The sequence below is a fragment of the Globicephala melas genome, chromosome 15, assembly GCF_963455315.2.
Source record: "Globicephala melas chromosome 15, mGloMel1.2, whole genome shotgun sequence".
Lineage (NCBI taxonomy): Eukaryota > Metazoa > Chordata > Mammalia > Artiodactyla > Delphinidae > Globicephala > Globicephala melas.
In genome coordinates this window covers 8,671,261-8,692,629 of record NC_083328.1, presented here as the reverse complement: position 1 = coordinate 8,692,629, position 21,369 = coordinate 8,671,261, and the positions used below count along the sequence as shown (strand labels likewise).

The 21,369-nt window shown below is 49.8% G+C and overlaps 1 protein-coding gene across 4 annotated transcripts in view; it reads left to right on the top strand.

Moving 5' to 3' along the window:
* The window catches only part of POR (cytochrome p450 oxidoreductase), a 75,580-nt gene that overhangs the window by 6,212 nt on the left and 47,999 nt on the right, over positions 1-21,369 (top strand). The window contains exons 1-2 of one of the 4 annotated variants that reach the window (XM_060285182.2): positions 1,810-2,395; positions 3,791-3,961. The exons of 2 other annotated variants lie outside the window; for them this stretch is intronic. In XM_060285182.2, the coding sequence (XP_060141165.1) occupies positions 3,954-3,961 (8 nt within the window). In that variant the 5' untranslated portion in view covers positions 1,810-2,395; positions 3,791-3,953. Of the gene's footprint in view, positions 1-1,809; positions 2,396-3,790; positions 3,962-12,550; positions 12,689-21,369 lie in introns of those variants that run through there. One more of the 4 variants, XM_030872030.2, reaches the window with a different exon arrangement.

Genomic DNA, 21,369 nt, shown 5'->3' with positions numbered 1-21,369 from the left:
TGCCCGGGACAGTTAGTCTGTCCCTCCCCAGATACCCTCAGCCTCTGCTCACAAGCTTGCAACCATCTATTGATAATTACCTGCCAGGCTCTCCCTTCACAACTATGAGCTTCCCCAGGGGAGGCACAGAGTCTGGCTCATCTCAGGGTCCTTACAACAAAGCCCAGGACTGGGCACATCTGCTGACTAGTGCTGGGAATGATGCAGGTAGGGGCTGGAGAGAAGATCAGACAGGACACGTTTAGCTGTGAGTAAGAAAACCCAACTCAAATTGGCTTAACAAATGAGGACCTTCGTTATCCCACACAGAGAGAAGTCCAGAGGCAGGTGGGCAGTTGGTGTGGTATGACCAGCAGTTCAGGAACTCTCTGCTCTACGATCCCCATCATTGGCTTTGTCCTCGGGCCAGTTCCCCTCATGGCCATAAGAAGGCTGCACGAGTTCCTATGTCACCAGTGGACATGACTATATCCGGAGGCAGAAAGGGGCCATTTCCTCTAGTATCTTTCTCTTGGGAGCCAGGAACTCCCTCCCTGCAGCCTCCCAAAAGACCTCCCCTCCTGCTTCATTGGCCAGAGCCAGGTCATGTGTCACTCCTAAGCCAGTTGCCGTCAGGGAAACCACCTGGGCACAGGGGCTATTGGGAGGCAGCCAGCCAGAGCGAGAGGGAGTCACAGCCTGGCCATGAGAGGATGTGGGGGACAGCTATGGATGGAGCTGGGAAATGGGGAGAGACTTCGGCATGTTTACATCAAGCAAGGTGAGAGGTTGAGGAGATAAAGTTGCTAGGGATGGGCCTCCAGACCCCTCCCAACCTAGTCATCTTTCTATTCATTCATTCATTCCTTCAAATAGTGATTGAGTAGCTATGTGCTAGGTCCTGGGTCAATCCTATGAAGTGAGTATTATTATTTCTATCTTAGAGTGAAGAAACTGGGCCCAGAGATGGCATAATTTGTTCAGGTTCCCAGAGTATGTGGGAATTGTCATATCTGTCTGGCCCCTGATGCAAAGGTCTGAGTCCCCCGAAGACAGGACCGCAGGGGGCAGGGGAGGGTGTGTGTCCCGAATGGGCCTCACTCCCCGGGGCCCTGACCAGCCCCCCAGGAAGCCCGGGCCTGGCTGGTTGGGGCTTCTATGCTGTTTGTAAGGGGCCAGGGCCTCAGCCAGGGCAGAAGCTGTCTGGGAATCAGCTCCAGCCTCAGCTGCTCCTCACAGGGGCACTTGGCGGGGGCGGGGTGGGGGGCATTTCTCAGATACGATACAGATACACCAGGCTCCACCCCTAATCCCTCACGGCATACCTCTCTGTCCCATAAAAGGCCACCATGGGCTCAAGCCCTGGGAAGGCAGGACAGTCCTCAGCCCAGGACCTGCCCCAGGTGGTTGGCCCTGCCCAGGGCGCCCACACCTCCAGCTGCCCAGGTAGGTGCTTTCTCAGCATGGGGCAGGGTAGGATGGAGGGGGAGGGGGCCAGAGGCTAAGCGCCGGAGGTGGCAGTCTTGCTGCTCCACCCCTCCTTGGCCCTCCTGGGAAGCCAGGTTCAGGGCAAGGAGGACAGAGAGCAGGCTGCCTGCTCCTGGAAAGTCAACCAAAACTGCGAGTGAGAGCGGCTGAAGGCAGGAGGCGTTGAGGATGCAGAGCCGCTGGCTGGGCTCTGCCCTGCCCTCTGTCCTGTCCCAGTCTGGGGGTGGGGGGCCTACCCCCCACCCGTGTCCAGACCTAGGGGTGCAGCAGGGAACGTCCTGCATACGGATGCTGAACCGAAGGCTCTAGTCACAGCCCTGCCATTCATTTACTCTGTGACCTTGGGCAAGTGCTTCAACCTCTCTGGGCTGAGTTTTCTCATCTGTACCATGGGGAGGGTGCCTGTGATGATCCTGAAGGCTCTTCAGGGCTGACCATCTCTGCTTTAAGTTCGTGGTGGGACTGGGTGTGGGTGGCCCGCCCTCCTCCACCTTCCGCCCCATCTGCTCTCACCCTCATCCCATCCTGCAGCCATTTCTGACTTCCAGCCTTGGGCCTCCAGGCCAAGGACTGGAGACTTTGGATAACTTTTCAGGGCCTTGTGGGGCCCAGATCTTCATGGTCATCTTCTCTCTTCCCCGGAGGCAGGCCGAGCAGGCATTTTTATCGGAGAGAAGGGGAGTGGAATGCCCAAGGCTGCACGGCTGGGGAGGCAGAGGACTGGCCTGTGAAGGGCGTGGGGCTGAGTCCCTGGAGAACCACCCCGAATTTCTCTAGCTCTGTGCTTCCTGGACCACCAGCAGCATGCAGATATGTGCACCTGCCCGGCGCCTGGCCTCCTGAATGGGACTCCTTGGCATGCACGGTACCTGGGGGATTCCTCTGCCGAATAGTTTGGAAGCCACTGCTCTGGAAGACCCAGGAAGGGGTAGGTAGTGAGACTGAGTCTCCTTTGCAAGCAGCCCTACAGAGATGGATGGGGGTGCCACTTGCAGCCTGGGAGGCTCCTGGACTCTCTGGGAGGTGGGCACCAGCAGTGTCTGGAACTGGGGGCCCCCAGGTACCCGGCTTAGGCCAGGAGTTAGGGTGTTCTCTGGAGACCTTTCAAAAAGGGGAGGAGGGAACTTCCCTGGCGGTCCAGCGGTTAAATCTCCGCGCTTCCACTGCAAGGGGCGCAGGTTCAATCCCTAGTCGAGAAACTAAGATCCCGCACGCTGCGTGGCATGGCCGAAGGAAAAAATATTTTTAAAATAAAAATAAAGGGGAATAAGTGCTCAATAAATATTGATCGAAAAAGATAAATAAATAAAAAATAAAGGTGGGGGGAGGATGACCTCGACAAAGGAGGCACCCTCTGCAAAGCAGGGCCAGTGACCACGTGCAGGCTGGGCAGCCCAAGGCGAGGAGGGAGTTTCTAGGGCTCCTTCCTTCTCCTGCTAGACACTCATCCCTCTTGAAAAACACGTTCTGGGGAATGAGGCCAGAGTTGTTTTAATTTCCTGACCTACCACATCCTTTTCTCTTGGCAGACTTGGCAGAGCCAGTGTTGCTAAAATGATTAAAATAATCCTGTTATCATACCCCTGGCTCCGCACAAGAGGCTTTCCTTCCTTGTGAGACACTACCCACTGGAAGCGAAGGGTCTCTCACAGGCCCCGGAGAGCTACCTCTGGGGTTGAAAAGTCTCTCTGATCCCAAATGTGGGCAAATCCCCTCACCCAAGAAATTGCATTGAGGCCCATTTTGCAAAGAATCCTGTGAAAAATAAGCCTGAAAAGCAAAACCCAAAAACAGTGATGGGCGACAAGGGGATTGTTCCATTGGCTTTTTCTAGAGAGCTGTCCTCCAAACTCACTGGTTCTACTGGTTCTGCCCCAGAGCTCCAGCTGTGGTCTCCCCCAGGCAGAATGCTAAGCTGGGATTCACTTCTGCCCCTCTCCGCCTCAATAGAAACAATCAACCAGTTTCCCTCATACCCAGACTCCAAGCATTCATCTTTAGAAATCAGAGAACATAATAATATCTCAACAGATGATTTCCCCTCCCATTAGCTTGTTTAATTCTCAGACCCACTTTGGAAGGTGGCTAGGTTCACCCCCATTTTACAGATGAGAAACTGAGGCCCAGAGTCAGAGGCAGATTTCCATGAAGCTAAGTCGCTTAACTTTCAAGATCCCCATTTGCTGACAACAGTAATATATGTGAAATGATCACTGAAGATGCACTAAGTGAGTTTTACCTTTCTGTCATTACAAACCATCCAACTGTGAATTTATTCAACAAAAGAAACAAGTTCTGGAAAATCGTATTCTTTTTCTTGAAGGGGACTCCTGTGAAAACTGCTGAGGTCCTGCCAGTGTCTCTTGGGGAGGAAGTGGCAAGACAGAGGCTCCACGTCAGCGATCTTTCCCTCCACCACCTCCTGTCCTTCCTCCTGCCCCTTTCTACTGTCACCTCATCTTGTTGTTCCTACTGTTTTCAAGGCAATGGGTTGGTATGTTCTACTTGCCTTGTTTATCCGCAAAGGTGGGTGGTAGATTCATGGGAAATAATTGGGATAGATATTCTTACTTTAAAATAAGCCTGTAATCTCTGTTACGGGGGATTAGACTAACTCATATTGTAAAAGGTGGAAATTACACGGGGATGGATGTCCGCTCATTCAAAGGGAAACTTAAGCCCATCAGAGCTTTCACAGATGGATGGGCTGCCTGAAAAGGCAGTGAGTGCCCAGTCACGGAATGTGGGCAAAGAGAGGCTGGAAGTCATTCGTTGCTGAAGAGGTGATTGCAAATTTAGGGAGGCAGGTGTTCAGGCAGATGCTGTGTAAGAGGGGACCCTGAGAGTCTGCAGGGGGCAAAAGCGAGGAAAGAAACCAACCTAGCGTGCAGGTGAGTGAACACAGGAGAGGAGGTCTCAGGATTGGGGTCGGGCTTAGAAGCCTGGATGGCCTCGGCTGGGGGGCATTATGTCAGCCCAGTGTCCCCACATTTGGGGCAGGTGGTTGTCGCCAGGGTTGCTGCTCTTTCTGACTTTACTCCCAGCTCTTCTCTGCTCCCGTTGTAAGGTTTTCATTTCTGTCTGCATCGTCACTCTACCCCGACCCTGCCGGACACAGTGTAAGATGCCTCTATGTTTCTCCAGCCAGGATCCAGGAAAAAGTATATCTGCTCATTACCTTACCACAGGTGCTACACAGGTAGAATTTGACACCGGGAGGGACCTGATAATCCAAACCCTTCATAAGCTCTCAGCTAGTCTGCACACAGAGCAGGACAGAGCCTCCGTTCCCTCATCTGTGATACAGGAACAATAGACCCCAGCTCTTGGGATTGGGTGAGGTTTTAATTAGATCTGTGGTCCTCAGACTTCAGCCTGCGTCAGCATCACCTGGGGGGCTTTTGTTAAAAGCCAGATTTCAGGATCCCCTCTCCCCCAGAATTTCTGATTCAGTAGACTTTGGAAGGAGCCTGAAATGTGGCATTTTGAACAAATTCAAAGGTAATACTGATGCTCCTGGTTTGGGGACCATACTTTGAGAATCATTCAACTAGACCAGTAGATTCTCTGTCTTGGCCAGGAGACCACCAGCCCCTTAAAGCCAGGGACCAGCTCTAACTTATTTCCATTTCTGCTAAGGCCCATGGTAGGTGCTCTCAGGAAGTGCTGTTGCACTGAATGTAGATGGAAGCCAAGCAGGCTCCTCCTCAGAGGCTCTTTCTCAATGGCTGTCCCTGGGTTCTGGTTGCTGTGTCAACAGCTGGAGCAGCAGGCAGGTGATATGGGGAACGTAGTCACGCGGATCTTTGCAATAGTGAGGAGGGGGCGGAGGGCCTGACCTAGCAGCACGTGGACAAGAATGCGGAGGTAGGCAGGGAAGACGTGGTTTCCAAAACCTCCCATTACAGAGCCACCCTCCCATTGGCTTTGCAGCGGCCCCAAACCCAGGAATAATTTAAACTTTCGTTGCATAACAGAGAAAGGAACAAAGGGAAGGGGGCTGGGCGGGGGAGGGGCTCATATGTAGAAAACAGGAAAGAGGAAGGAACCCTGGTCCCTGAGAACCAACAGACGCTTGGCTACTTCATGCCCATTAACTCATTTAATCCTCACCCAGACCCCAAGGGGCCACATTGCAAGGACCCACAGTACCCGTCCAAGGTTACACAGCTGTCTGGGCCTTGGCGGTGTCCAGATTGGAAATCCAATCTGCTGTTGCCAAGGGCTATGTTTGTTCTTTCATTTCAGGGCTGCCTCTTTGAAACTGTTGAACTTTGGACGAGGTTAGAGCACTAGGAGTGTGGGGTGGCAGGGAGGCTGTGAGGAAGGTCTGGGGACATTTTAACACCCTGGGGGGGCCAGGCCAGTCATCATCTGAGCTTCTCCTTCAAAGCAACCACCCCCTCCTCTTTATCTGTTTTTGTGTTTGGATCCACCTGAGGTGTGCCTTGCCGTGGACATGACACCCTCACCCCTATTCTGGCCAAGTTAACCCCATAAGGCAGTGGTTCTCATATTCCAGTGTGGATAAGAGTGAAGCTTGTTTAAAATGTCAGTTTCTGCCTTGCCTCTGGAGAGTCTGGTCCAACGGCTGGGAGTAGGGATGACCTAGGAATTGGCAGTTTTAATAGGCCCCAGGATGATTCTGATGTAGGGGACCCGTGAACTGCCCTTTGAGACATCCAGCCAGGGCCTCCGCTATCTCCTGTACTTTCACTGTCCCTTCTGGAAGGCCCCAGGTTTCAGTGACTTCTCGTTCTAGCTCCCCGCTGCCCCTGCCCTCTCGTCCTCTCAGCTGTTCCCTGGGAACAATTCACGTTGTCGCCAGACACTGTCTCCAGACAGGATATCCACAGCTGCCCCCCCGCTGGCCAGCTCACCCTGCAGCCAGCAGGCCCCCACGCACCCAACTGGCTTAGTAAGCCCCGCAGCCAGGGCCTCTGCTCTTTCTCATAAGGACCTGGCTCCTGACCAGCCGGGGAGCTTTTGGGCAGACTGAGCCAGCTGCCCCTGACATCAGAGGGAACTAGGACGTCTGCCCTTTGTAAAAGAGGTTTGGGCGGAGAACCATCCCATCAATGGAGAAAGAACAGACTTTGGGTGCACCAGCCAGATGGAGCTGCTTTATTTCGCTGCCTTAGTTTCCTCATCTGTAAAATGGGGGCAAGACCAAGTGCTCATCGGAGAACTTCAGGAGGTTCAGAGTCCCCCTAGGCACGAGATCAGGCATGAGATTTGGCCAGAGCTTAGAGGTTGGGGAAGTGCGTCTTCAGGCTCCCTCCCTCTGCTCCTCTCTGACAATAAGTCTCACCTGGGTCCTTGCCTTCGGCCCTGCCGTCACAAATACATCCTTTGGTCATCACCACGAACCTCAGAACACCTGGGAGAAGGGGGGCGGGACAGGGTTTTTCTCCCCATTTTGCTGATAAGGAAACTGATTTCTTATCCAGGGAGGCCATGCATCTGGTTAGCAGTCAAAGCAGAATTTGGCTCCTGATTTCCAGATGGAGGTTCTGTGCTCTGTGACTCTGTGCTCTGGTGACTGCCGCATCCCTGGCTCTATAAGTAGACAGGGCAGCCCCTTTCAACACACCTGGAGTGAGTTCCTGCTCAAGGCAAGGGGTTTTGAAGCAGATCTTGGAGACTGTGCACCTGAGAAGGAGGAAGCCGGAGTCAGAGGGAGCAGGGAAGAGTCAGGCTGACTGGGACAGGGGCCCTGAGAGGCTGAACCCTCCAAGGCAGCACTGCCCTGGGTGGGGCTGGGGGGAGCCTCCACCAGCATGAGAAATGGTACCACTCCGAAGCAAGAGTGGCACAAAGCCCCCCTCCTAGGCTGGGTGAGTCCTCCTGGGGGAAAGGACGGCTCCCAGGGTTGGGGTGAAGTGGGAAGGGTTTGGATGTGCTTGATGACACGCTGACCGGTGGGTACCAGGCCCCAGTCACAGTTTAAACACTTACTAGTTGTGGGATCTTGGGGAGCTTGGGACACATCTCCTCACTTCTCTGAGCCTCTGTTTACTCATCTGTCAAATGGGAATCATAGAATATACTTTTGAGAGAAGATTTGCAGTAACACCTGTAGACTGCTTAGTACAGCGCTCGGGATCTAGTTGGTGCTCAGTAAATGGTAATTAGCTCCTCCCTTCTGTCCCATAGCAAGTGGGAGCCCATTGCAAGTGCTCAGTGAACGTTTGGTTCTATAGAGCAAGGAGAGGCTTCAAGGGATCATGGCAATCAAGAGGTACGGATACAGGGTACAGTCCTTAGCTTTATGGGATGTTATATGTGTAAAAGCTTCTGCTGTGGAGAGGAGCTTTGCTTTAGGGGTCAGTTTCTGGCCCCCCAGCCCCTGAGCTTTCTGTCTGTTGTAGGTGCTCTGAGCTTTCAGGCTGTTCACATTCAGAAGAACCTTGTGGGAAGAGGGTGCGGGATGGCAGAGAAAGGCCCTATCCTGATGGCCCCCATCCCTCCCTTAGAAGACTACATCTTCCTGATGAGCCCTTAATGCAGTGGTACCCGCACCTTCACCTGGACAAACCTTCTTCCATTCTGTTCAGTGGAAGGACACAGCCCTTCCAAAAGCAACAAAGCAGTGGCCTGGACAAGTCACAAAGTCCTTGTTCTGCCCAGACCACAGTCCATTTCCCTTCTCTCCCTCTCATTCCAGCCCTGGCTCTGGCATCCCTGCCCCTTGGACCCTCATTCTCGTTCACCCAAGCCCAAGCCCCTCGACTCCAGGCTGCCTTTCCTGAATCCTCTGTGGCTCATCCCGCAAATGCCTCCATGCTGCCTGCATCTGGCAGAACCTGGGGCTTGGGAGGCAGAGAGAGAAGAGGCTTCTGAGACAGACCTGCCCCGGAGACACTTAAGACTGACGAGACATGATTTAAAGTAGGAAATACTCTGGGCCTTGGAGAGCTGGACAGTAGTGAGGGAGCCATCACTTCTGGAGGGATCAGGGCATCTTCCAGAGGTGGAAGCATTGGTAGGAGATGGACATATAAACATGGAAGAGAACAACATTCCTAGTGGCTCAGAGGAATAAAAATGCACAGCGTGTACAAAACTGGATTCATCCAGTCTTGCTACAGTGTAGAATTTGTGGAAGAAGGTTATAAAGATCGAGCTGGAAAGATACATGGGGGCCAGATTTTGAACGCTCTTCCTGCATTCCAGACTAAGGCAATCCACTCATTCCACAAACTGCTGTGCCCCTTTATGAGACCCGAAACACAGATAGGAATCAGCCTCGTCCTTTATAGTAACCAGTGTGGATGGGGGTGGGGTGCGCCTGAGAACCTTGGAGGGAGTCTCAGGAAAAAAGCTTGATACACCAGATCCCTGGAGAGATTGAGGATCTGTTTCTTTTAAATTGTGCCGGGGGGAAAAAATGAACTTTCAGAAAGAGGACACACAGCACGAGCCCTGTACTCATAGGGGTGGTTGGTTTGGTTGTGCATCCCCTGTACAATGTGACAACAGTCGGTGCTGCTTGACAGCTGGACTTCTAGGCTCAAGGGACAAAGCAAAGAGCATATGTACAATGCAAATGTCGTCAAGCTCAATAATGAAAATATGGAAGTTCAGACAGCTAAGTGGGGAGACAGAGGCTGGGGGACAGAGCAAAGGGAAGGGCAAGGATGCTGAGAGCTTCATGGTATGGCGTGAAAAGATACTGCTTGCAGTGGATGGCTCAAGAAATAAAGGTCCAAGGCTATTATTTCAATTATAAAAATGACTAACAGAGGAAGTAAAATAGGTATATAAATAATTATGTTGACATGTGGGCAGGGGAGGAGGGCTGTGGTTTTAATAACCTAACTCATCATTAGCAGGACTCTAGAGGTAACTCTACAGGTAAAATTTCGGACAACAGGCAGCCACACAAACATTTCTTTACCAGCATGGAAATAAGGACCAGAAGCAAGTGCAAAACGAGGTAAGAAGTGATTCTTTCCCGGCAGTGAAGACGAGGCGTAACCGAGGGGAGTTGGCAGGAAACTGTTGTCTGTAACCCCACACGTGCTGAATTTTGATTTAAGAAAAATGAAGCGGATAGTCACTGTTCTTTACCTATTGGGAGCCAGTAAAAGAGTTGGTTCTTTGGCCAGCGACAAGGTTGTTTGAGTATTTTTAAAAGTATTTACGTATTTGACTTAGAATAAATAAAACATTCATAAGGCACAAAATGTGAAAGATACAAAGGGTGTACAGTGACGCTTCCTTTGCCCTTGGTCCCAGTTCTCCCAGTCCTCTAGAGACAACCAATGCTATCTCTTTTTTTCTTTCCACAGAGGTCACACACATACAACCAAATATATATACACAGTATGTACATTGTTTCCACCACTTTCCCCCACTGCAATGCTTTTAAAAACACCAACAGTAGCATTCTCTGCCTTGTATTGGCCATCACCTTGTAATTTTAGTTCATCAATTTATCTGAGAGATTGTTCTGTATCAGCAATGAGCTTCCTTATTTGTCTTCTTTATAGCTGGATGATATTCATGTTTGGATGGGGAAACAATGAATGACAGTGTCTTTTTCCACACAGCTCCACCGACCCTGTGTCATCAGATTTTGTCATCATTGTAGGTGAAAACCAGTATCTTGGTCAACTTTTTTTTTTTTTTGCGGTACGCGGGCCTCTCACTGTTGTGGCCTCTCCCGTTGCGGAGCACAGCCTCCGGACGCGCAGGCTCAGCGGCCATGGCTCACGGGCCCAGCCGCTCCGTGGCATGTGGGATCTTCCCGGACCGGGGCACGAACCCGTGTCCCCTGCATCGGCAGGCGGACTCTCAACCAGTGCGCCACCAGGGAAGCCCTTGGTCAACTTTTAATTTGCATTTTTTCTACGTGTGGGGTTGAATAACTTTTCATATGGTTAAGAGCCATTTGTATTTTTTCTTCTGTGAACTGATGATTCCTATCTTTTGCCCCTTTATATTAATGTCTTTTTCTTATTAATTAGTAGAGGCTCTTTATTAGGCAAATATTTCCTCCTGGGTTTGTCCTTTGCCTTTGGACTTTGCCTGTAGATCTTTGTCACACATCAAGTTTTTTTTTTTTTTTTACACATCAAGTTTTGATTTTTAATCAGTTTACCTTTTAAAAAAAATTTTGGCCGCTTTGGGTCTTCGTTGCTGTGCGCAAGCTTTCTCTAGTTGTGGTGAGCGGGGGCTATCCTTTGTTGCAGTGTGCAGGCTTCTCATCGCGGTGGCTTCTCTTGTTGTGGTGCACAGGCTTCTAGGCACGTGGGCTTCAGTAGTTGCGGCACGCAGGCTCAGTAGTTGTGGCATGTGGGCTCTAGAGCTCAGGCTCAGTAGTTGTGGCACACGGGCTTAGTTGCTCTGCGGCATGTGGGATCTTCCCGGACCAGGGATCGAACCCTTGTCCCCTGCATTGGCAGGCGGATTCTTAACCACTGTGCCACCAGGAAAGTCCCAAGTTTTGATTTTTATGTAGTGGTTTTCTCAGTCATTTATGGCTTCTGGGGTTTGTAGTAGTTTTCTGTCATTTATGGCTTCTAACTCAGAAAGTCCTCTTGGAGATTAACACAATTCTCCCATGGTTTCTTGTAGGACTTTTCCTTTTTCTTCTCTTTTTAAAAATTGTTTACATCTTTTATCTATCAGGAGTTTATATTAATGTAAGGTGTGAGATGTGTCTCCAACTTACATTTTTTTTCCCCAGCTGGCTAGTGAGAATATGTTTTGAGGAGGAAAGCTTAAGGGACAGGAAGGTAGGGCACTGAGCAGAGCAGTATAAGAGGAAGTTTCCCTGGTATAGGTATAGAAGAAACTGGAGGTGGCATTCGAGTCAGGAACTGCTGAGATCAGCCAGGTGAAAGGTGAACCCAGGTAGGCCTAAACTAGGGTAGGGAGAGCAAGAAAGATGAGAAAGGGGGAGGGTGGTCCTGGAGACAGAATCCCTAGTACTCAGCTACTGGTTTAATGGTAAAAAGTAAAAGAAGATGCCTGTCTCCTGCCTCAGAGATGCTATTAGCAGAGAGAGAGAATTCAGTGGTATGTGTTCTGGCTTCACAGAAGCAGGGTGCAAGGATTCAGAGGCAAAGTTTGAAGCCTCTCTGGGACACGCAGGGAAGATTGTTCAGCAAGGTGGTGAAAAGGTGACAGGGAGTATCAGAGATCTGGGGGATGAATTTCCCTACTGCTCTCTTGAGGGCCTAGCATAGGAGTTACACATTCAGTCGCTTAGTTAGACAGGGGTACGCCCCACCCTGAGGGCTACTGCATTCATCCAACCTGTTGGAGGGACTGATTCAATGGGGTGAATCGGACATGTTCCTGACAGACTGGAACGATGGAACCCTAAAACTGGGGCCATGGGAATAATCCTCTCCTTATATAGGCCTTTAGTATTTTCAAAGTAATTTGTTGTCGTTGGTGGGTCCCATTTTTAAAGATGGAGAACGGGTTCTGAACGAAGTGAGTTGCCCACTGTTCCAAAAGGAATTCGCAGCAGAGCCTGTAATAATAATAACAACAACAACAACAACTTACATTTCTAGAGCACTTACTATCGCACTGAGCTAAATTATTTATGAACATGAGTTATATCATCTAATCCTCATAATCCTGTAATATAGGAACCACGGCAGGAGGAAAAGGTGAGCTTCTTACCCCCGACCAACACAGCCTATCTTTCCAAACCTGAAGTGCCTTCTGCCCCCTCCTGCCTCTTCGGTCCAGTCCTTGTCCCCTGCCTGCTCACTTCCTGCCCCCCGACCCAAGCAGGCCAGCATTCCAGTCCCAGGCTGGAGGGACCCCGACACTCTGTTCATGCAGGTTCGCCATTTTCAGGCGAGGGCACTGAGGATCGTGGAGGAGCAAGAGTCGCGAACACACGCGAGCGGCGGCCGGCAGCAGGAGGCCAGAAGGCGCGGCTCACGGCTACTGCCCCCACGGAACTGTCAAAGGCGTGAGGGCACTCCCGCCCCCTCCGGGACTAAGCGCGGAGCTCCGGGGTCCCTCTGCTGAGCTGGGACGCTAAGGGGGCGTGGCCTTCAGGGCCGTACCAAGAGCGCGGATTCGCAGGGGGGAAACCTGGCCCCAGAAACAAGCGCACGGCCGGGTTAGGCGGAGCGGCGCCGCCGTCGGCCACGCTCCCACCCCCGCAGCCGGCGCGGGCGGTGGTAGCGCCTCAGTGGTGTGGGCCTGCGTCCTGCTCAGGTGTCCGTACTGCAGCCGGCCGACCGTGGTGAGTACGTGCGTTCGCTGGTGCTGGGTTGGCGGGGTCCGGTCGCCAGGACTTTGGGTGCCCGGGCTCCGGGGCCCGACGCCTTCTGGCCGCCTCGGCCGCCCTGGCCCTCGGCATGGGGGCGGGCTCTTGGACCGGGTCACTGCCCAATTCGCCAGACGCGGAAAGCGCGGCTCCCATTTCGGCCCTTCTTAGGGTGGCCCTTCCCCTCGAGCTGACCTCTCGCGGAGGCTTGAGGGTCGTCGTTTCCACAGCCGAAGGCGCCCTACCGGCCCTTCGGCGGAGGCTCGGGTCTCGGCGTGAGAGGGCTCCAGACCCCACGCCGCCACCCTTGGGCTAAGCCACTTTTCCTCTCTGAGCCTCAGGTTCCCCGTCTGTACAGTGGGCCTCAGGAGGCGGCCACTTATTGGGTTCACTCACGTAGGACGCGCTCGATGAGTGTGGGTGGGACCCGAATCTGATCTCGCAGCATCAGGTGGGCTCAGTCGAGCCCGCCAGCCCGGCCTCTCCTGGGAAACGTTCTGCGTGTCGGCGGCATCCCTGGGGGATAGTGCTCCTCGCGGGCAGGTGCCTTGGCAGGTGCTCTGCCGGGCTCTGCTGGGCAACCGTGACACCCTTAGCTCGTGGGAGCAATTGGGAAAGAGGTGGAGGTCTTCTGGGCGGCGGGGGCACTTGACCTCGACTTTTTGCTTTTCATTTCTCGATGAGAGTCACCATTGCGTGAGCCGGTGACCAGTACTGAGAAGTTTGGGGCCATTTCAAAGAACGTGGCTGCCTCCTCTCTTAGACCGACAAAATACAGCCTTCCTTCTGAGCTTGGCCGAAGTAGGGAATAGTGCTAAGACCAAGGGAGACAGGTCTGGAATGGGTAGTCCTCGGTTGGAACGTTGGCATCTTGGCAGGACACAACTTCTTGGAGCCTCTGTTTCCTACTCAGTAGCCCAGATGGTGATAACAGCCCACCCTGTAGGCCCCCACAGGGTTGAGGTTCAGAGGTTCAGAAGAGAGGGTCTCGGAGGGTGACATTGAGAACTGTGACATTCCACGTAAGCTGAGCAGTTAACTAACCCTCTGGGATCCAGTGTCCTCACTGTGCAATGCTGTAATTCACAGGCCTGCCTGTTTGGGGAGAAAGCATTGATTCATCAACCACTGACAAGTTCTGTCTACACAAGTCCCCTTTGAGTGGTTGTGGGCTTGGCTTGATCAGGAAAAAAGTCCAAACGTCCCGGTTAGTAAAGCAGTGCACCCAGAAGAAACCACTTTCTTTTCTTTGTGTCCCTCTACGGAGTTCTCATTTTCCTTTCGAGAGAATGGTCAGTTCTGGAGCTTCTCATGACTTTCATACCACCTAGTTTAATCAAGTCTAAAAACGTGGTCTGCATTTCAGAGAACAGAATATTGGCTTCCAGTTGGGTTGTAGTGTTGAAAACTTCAGAGTGATCGTAACTCTCCCAAATCCTTCGTGTCTAGCACTTGAAAACGTTACAGGTAGGTTTGAGGTGAAAGGAATGTACTTCAGCACCTGGAAGTAGCAACCTTGACTGCAGTCAGCATGAGTAAGGCAGGCGAAACTCCTGAGTGGCATGAGTTTGTAAACAATTCATGAGATGTATGAGGTGCTTGTTGCCAGACAAGCCTTACATTTTAGGACATGCCGGTGACTCTGAATTGATCCTTCCTTAACCCTTTGAACATTAGGATCCGAGTTCAATAAAGTTCACGCGTACTTAGGAGATAGACTATTTGAAATCAGAACTGCTTGGCAAATCCAGAACATTTACTTGTTAAACTCATGGAACATTTCAAGTTCATAAAAATGTAGCTCTTAAGCAACTTTTTTTTTCCCCCCTAATAGAGGCTTCTGTAATTGTGGGACTTTTCATGGTTCCAGAGGGCCCAGCTGCCCTGGCAACATCTGCTTCCTCATGCTTTAGGAAGGAGGAGAGCCCTGGATGGGGTGGAGGGTGTGGTGTCAGGGGCCCTGAGTCCCAGCTCAGGCACTAGCACTGTGTGCCTTTCACCAAGGCACCCCAGGCCCAGGGACCTCAGGTTAGTGCTGTGGGATTTAACTTACATGTCAGACTCATTTAAAAATTAAAATGAGAAAAAAGTGAAATGGAGAAATGACTTTTTATAAAAATAGATTTTATTCTGTTTACAAAATTACTAAGTGCTCATTATTTTAAAAAATACTCTTATATCAGAAGGAGAAAAACAGATACCGTATGCTAACACATATATATGGAATCTAAAAAAAAAAAAATGGTTCTGAAGAACCTAGGGGCAGGACAGGAATAAAGACACAGACGTAGAGAATGGACTTGAGGACACGGGGAGGGGGAAGGGTAAGCTGGGATGAAGTGAGAGAGTGGCATGGACATATATACACTATCAAATGTAAAATAGATAGCTAGTGGGAGGCAGCTGCGTGGCACAGGGAGATCAGCTCGGTGCTTTGTGACCACCTAGAGAGCTGGGATAAGGAGGGTGGGAGGGAGACACAAGAGGGAGGGGATATGGGGATACATGTATACGTATAGCTGATTCACTTTGTTATACAGCAGAAACTAACACAACATTGTAAAGCAATTATACTTCAATAGAGATGTTAAAAAAAAAAACTCTTATAGAAATACTCAATATAATAGTGAACATTCCTCATAGCCTTACACTGAGACAAAAAAATTACTGCTAGTGGTGTAGTATATATTCTCCAGATATTTTTCTTCACATATAAAAACATTTATTACCTAGATTTTTTTTTTTTACTTAAAATAGCAGGAATTTTTTACTATTTAAATTTAAAACACAGAATTAAGATGAAACTAGTCATGTTGTTCTGAGTCTTGCTTTTTATAACTTAACATGATGTCTTTCTATAGCACTATGTAAAGATCTACCTCATTCCTTTTTTAAAACCTCATTCTTTTTAAAAATGACAATACCCCAGTATCCAATATTATTGAAAAAAAATTGTGTTGTTTGCAGCCTTTTACTGTTTTGAATTCTGCTGCAATGATTAGCCTTGTTCTTTATCTTTCAGCGATTAGACAAATATTTTTGCATAATGAATTCTTAGAAGTGGAAGAACTGGAACATTTTTGAGCTTTTAAATGTATTCATTTAACAGATGTTGATTACCTGTGATATATCAGGCACTATTTGAGGTGTTAGGCCTATAGCAGTGAACATAACACACAAGTCCTCCATGGCTCTGACACATGGTTTGTCAAATGATGATATAATTTTAGATTTAACTTTTTACTATATGTCAGATTCATTTGAAAATTGAAATGGAGAAATGACTGTTTTTTATAAAAATGTATTTTTTCTGTTTACAAAATTATTAAATGCTCATTATAAAAAGTCTCTTACAGAAATGTGCAATATAGACAGCGAATGTCCTTCATAGCCTTACACTGAGACAGTTTCCAGATGGAGAAAAATAGTACAGAGGAGTATGTGTGTTTGTAAAAATGGGGTGACTTTAAATGTCAATAGATATTGCCAAACTTCCCTCCAAAAATGATAATCTTGTTATGTTCCCACCAGCAGAGACTCATCATTTTTTTTAAATTAATTAATTTTATTTTATTTTTGGCTGTGTTGGGTCTTCGTTGCTGCACGCAGGCTTTCTCTAGTTGCGGCAAGTGGGGGCTACTCTTTGTTGCGGTGCATGGGCTTCTCGTTGCGGTGGCTTCTCTTGTTGCAGAGCACTAGCTCTAGGTGCGCGGGCTTCAGTAGTTGTGGCTCGCGGGCTTAGTTGCTCCACAGCATGTGGGATCTTCCCAGACCAGGCCTTGAACCCGTGTCCCTTGCATCGACAGGTGGGTTCTTAACCACTGCACCACCAGGGAAGCCCAAGACTCATCATTTTTTAATTCATAATTCTAGGGCCAGTTGCTAACTGCTAAGGGCAGAGATGCTTTTTGTTTTTTGGCCGCACCATGAGTGCCATGTGACCTTAGTTCCTGGACCAGGGAATCGAACCCTCACCCCCTGCAGTGGAAGCACAGAGTCTTAACCACTGGACTGCAAGGGAAGCCCAGAGATGCTTTTATTTCAGGAAAATTTATGTGAGACTCTGAGCTAAGTTTGTATTAGGTATATATATATATATGGCACAGAACAGTGTATTCTTTTCTTAGGTTTTCGGACTTTCTTACTCTCTCTGAATGAATTCATCATTTAGGAATCTTACTCTGCCTAAATCTGTGTCATACCATTTTAGAACTCTACATCCTAAAAGTGTTTTTCCTTCCCCAACCCCCTCCCCAAGTGAGGTGTTTACATTGGTTGTGCGCCTGCTAGGATGTGTGTGTGTGAAGGTGGCGGAGGAGGCCCATGGCGCAAACCATGGCTCTTTGCGGACTGGTGGCTCCTGTTGGTTGGGTCCACTGGAGCCAAATTCATCAGCCTGTGTTATGCCTGTTGCTCGTTGGCATGGCAACACGCTCGGGGATGTTGTGAACAAAGCAGCTGGGGGACCTGGTCCTTCTTCTGGGTGGCTTAAGGAGAAAGCTGCTGACATAGGGGCTTACTTGTTTTACTTACAAAGAGGTGATGTGGTGGGGGAACATCTAAGAATTATCCTTTAATTGGAGTGCTGGAGGGTGAGGCATTCTGGTCTGTACAGAATGAGAATAGTGCAGCTGAGAGAATAGTACACGTGCTTCCCTGAAATTAATGTTTCAAAGCTAAACTAGAATAAAATGATGAGCCAGACTGTGGTGCCATCAGCCGTAGACTGTTTCTCAGAGAACTGGATTCTTTGGGAGTGACCTGTAGTAGGAAAATAGGACGGAAAAAGCTGAGTTTTGTCCCCTGGTTGTAATCACGGAGAAGATGGACTCTGTGAGGATACTCTGATGTGGGGTTGTGTAATCTGCTTCTAGGTGAACATCAAGAATGATGTTTAGTCATTTTTTTAAAAAAATCTCCCTTAGTTTTTTGTCTTCAGTGCCTTTTTCTGTGGCCCTGTGTACCCCATTCCTTTTGCCAGAGCAGCCTTTCATATCACTTCTTCCTTTGACGCTTAGGTAAGAGCACTGTGACTGAGATAACTTTGATCCTCACGGCACACACCGTCACTGCGCCGGGTAGGCTGGGTCTGTACAAAGGTTGGAGGACTGGGTAGGAACACACGAACTCATGCTCAACTTCCCTGAACCCGATGTGCTGACTCTGTATCTACAGGTCACTTGGGGTCTGTTTTCAACACTGAAAACAGGGCTTGCAGTTCTTGAAAACACAGGAAAATGGATCAGCCAGTTGTGCCCGGCTTCTTTCAGAAGTGGGGTTTCGGGTGGGACTGTGGTCTTTTGAAGAAGGGCGTTTGTTGGTTTCAGAACCTTTGCGGTTAAGAAACCACATGGCATTACCTGGACATGTTGGACACCGTCCCTTATGTAATGTGATTTGCAAACTCTAAAAGGTCATTGAGCAAGACCGTCCGGCCTATCTGAAACCCCCACCAGCAAGGTCTCTGCCCCTGCTAGTGACCTTGCCGTCCCCTGGTCCCCGAAGCTCTAAGGACAAAAGACATTTTCCACTTTCCCCTTGTCTTCACGCTGGGGTGCCTCCACCACACAGTCCCAACAGTGTTTAGTCTTTGAATCTCCTTCCACTGCTGTGGTCTTATTGTGGCCCCTGTCATTTTCTGCTGTGCCAGCTCTCGAATTGGCCTCCCTGAGTCCAAAATTCTCCCTCCCTGCCCCACCCCATCACTTCTTGTGATCTGTCCATGGTACCATTGCTCATGAAGCCCAACTCTTATCAACCCTCCTTTGCTGAAGAATTTACAGTCGGGCTTCCCCGGTGGTGCAGTGGTTGAGAGTCCGCCTACCGCTGCAGGGGACGCAGGTTCGTGCCTCAGTCCGGGAAGGTCCCACATGCCGCGGAGCGTCTGGGCCTGTGAGCCATGGCCACTGAGCCTGCGCGTCCGGAGCCTGTGCTCCGCAGTGGGAGAGGCCACAGCAGTGAGAGGCCCGCGTACCACAAAAAAAAAAAAAAAAAAAAAGAATTTACAGTCACTCTTACTGTTTTCTGTTTATTTTTCCTTCTTCTCCGTCTGCTTCCACCCAGAATATGGAAGTGGCTTATAATAAAATGAGTCTTATTCTCCCCATCTCTAATGGCAATATGGGGGTTGGAGAGGAATGTGGATTCGTTGAGAACAGAGAAGTCCCTTCATTTCTGCGAGTGTAGGCCAGCACATAGAATAGTGCCGGGCAGGAAGCAGGCCCTCAGAAACACTAGCTGGATGAGTGGCGCGTGGGTGCTTATGGCTTCTTCTCCCAGGTGTACTGCCCAGCTTTCTCCTGCATATTGACTGAGGTGCCAATATCGGGTCTGATCTATGTTTTTAAAGATTATTCTAAGATACAATATGAACTTTTTGTAGGATTTTAGTTTCCATCTAGGTGTGAAATTTTAAATGTTTCAAGTTCCTCCTGCCACTGATAGTTTATTCAATAATTATTTTTTAATTGAAGGAGAGAAAGAACTTGTGTACTGCCCTTCCATCATAGTATACTATGTCTTTCTGGATATTTCTAGATCAGGTACCTGGATGCCAAAAGCATGAATAAATTTGTTTATTTAAAAAATTCTCATGAAATGAATAAAAGGGATCTAATCTGACCTTTGAGTGTCTGTTGTATGTCAGGTGTTTCATATCTCATGTGGTGATCATATAACAATGTGAGAGGATGGTCAGCAAGGAGACCGAGGCAGAGTAAGCGACGTGCCCAGGGTCCCGTGGTGTGGAGGTGGCACATCTGGGGTTTGAACCAAGGTCTGTCTACCTACAAGGCCCATGTTCTTTTCATGGCTCAACTGGGTTTTATTTTAGGTTGGTTGAATTTCAAGGCCCACACCCTCCTCAGCAAAACCAAGAACCTAGTAATTGAGAGAAGGCCCCAGGAGGCAGGTAGTTTTACCAAAAGACAGTGAAGGGAAGTCATTGTGATGGAGCACAGAATTCATCTCAGAGCCTCGTGGAAGGCAAGGAAAGAAGGACAGGATTCACAGCAAACGTGATGGAAAAAAGGAAGCACTTTTCCTTGGGGCTTCGTATAACGGTCACTGAGTAAGGCACCGGGCAGCAGCCTCCGTACTCAGCAGGCGTTTGAAGAGCCCCTCGTGTGTACCAGGCCCCCTGTGAGGTGCTGGGACTGCACTGTGTGTGGACAAGGTCGACAGGATTAGATAGGTGGCTTAGGCCAGGGTGGAGGGAATGTTCTAAAGAACAGAGGAGTGTGACCACAAGTCACCCTTTCTGGAACCCACTGCGGTAAAGGCAGCGAACTTCAGACTCCCTTATAATAGTGTCAGGGCAGCTCTTTGGAGATGGGAGCCAGAGAATAGACCCAGAGTGGTCTATTTTATCAGGCAGGGGTAGAGCAGGGGAGTCTGGGAGAGCGAGCGCGGAGAGACCCTTTGCCAGAGGTGGAAGGCAGGCAGTCCACAGTGGAGGCCCCGAGGCTCTCAGCGCATCCTCCACGCTGTGTCCAGCTATTTTGCCGTGAAAGTTGGAAAGCCTGGCTTGGCTTCTTGCCCCTGATCGGGTGACTGTAGGCAGAGCCGGGAGTTCTCAGAAGGCAGCACTGGTTATGGTTCAGTGCTCCCAGCCAGCATTCTGTACCACCGAGTGGGGAGCAAGAGAGATCCTGGAGCTTTTGTGGATTCAGTCGTGCAGCAGGTACATGGTGAGCACTGTGTCATGCCAGGCCTCCTGAGCATGAGGGCTACTGAAATGCAGGGCAGCCCCAGCCAGACACCAGCCCAGCAATGCTGTCACCTGATGGTATAGTCAGGATCTTAAACTGCCAGATGAATCCCAGGCCAGGCAGTGAGGCGGCTTCTGTCTACAGCTTGGCCTTGTTCTAAAAAGGTGGTGAAGGGCATGCAAATGGATGATTGAGTGGCTCTGACGCCAGTGGGTCTGGGTTTGAATCCTGCTTCTAACGCCTATCAGCTCCCTGACTTTGGACAAGGCACTCTAATCTCTGTGCTAATTACAGCTCCTGTGCCTCAGAGCGTTGCTGTAAGGAGAACATTAAGTAGTAGAAAGTCATAGTGTGAATGCTTCATACCTGGTAACGGCTGTTACAATTAGTATTTATTTAGAAAAAAGTAGATACGATGGCAGGTGGGGACCTAGGGATAAGATAGCATATGGCTGCTCAAGGCTGTTTGGATTTGTCCCGAGTTTCCTGATGTCCAGAGCAAAGAGGGGGTGGGGCACATCAGGGGTGGGAGTGGCTGCTGATGGGTACAGAGATTTCCTTTGGGGGGCGGGGGTGATGAAAATGTCCTGGGGTTAGCTAATTGTGCTGCTTGTGCAATGGGTGAACATAGTGAAAACCACTGAATCGTGCACTTTAAAATGGTGAATTTGGGGTGGGGGGGCATGAATTATATCTCGATTTTTTTTTAATATTTATTTTTTTGGCTGCATTGGGTCTTCATTGCTGCGCACGGGCTTTCTCTAGTTGCGGCGAGCAGGGGCTACTCTTCGTTGCAGTGCACAGGCTTCTCATTTGGGTGGCTTCTCTTGTTGCGGAGCATGGGCTCTAGACGTGCAGGCTTCAGTAGTTGTGGCACGCTGGCTCAGTAGTTGTGGCTCGTGGGCTCTAGAGCGCAGGCTCAGTAGTTGTGGCACATGGGCTCTGTTG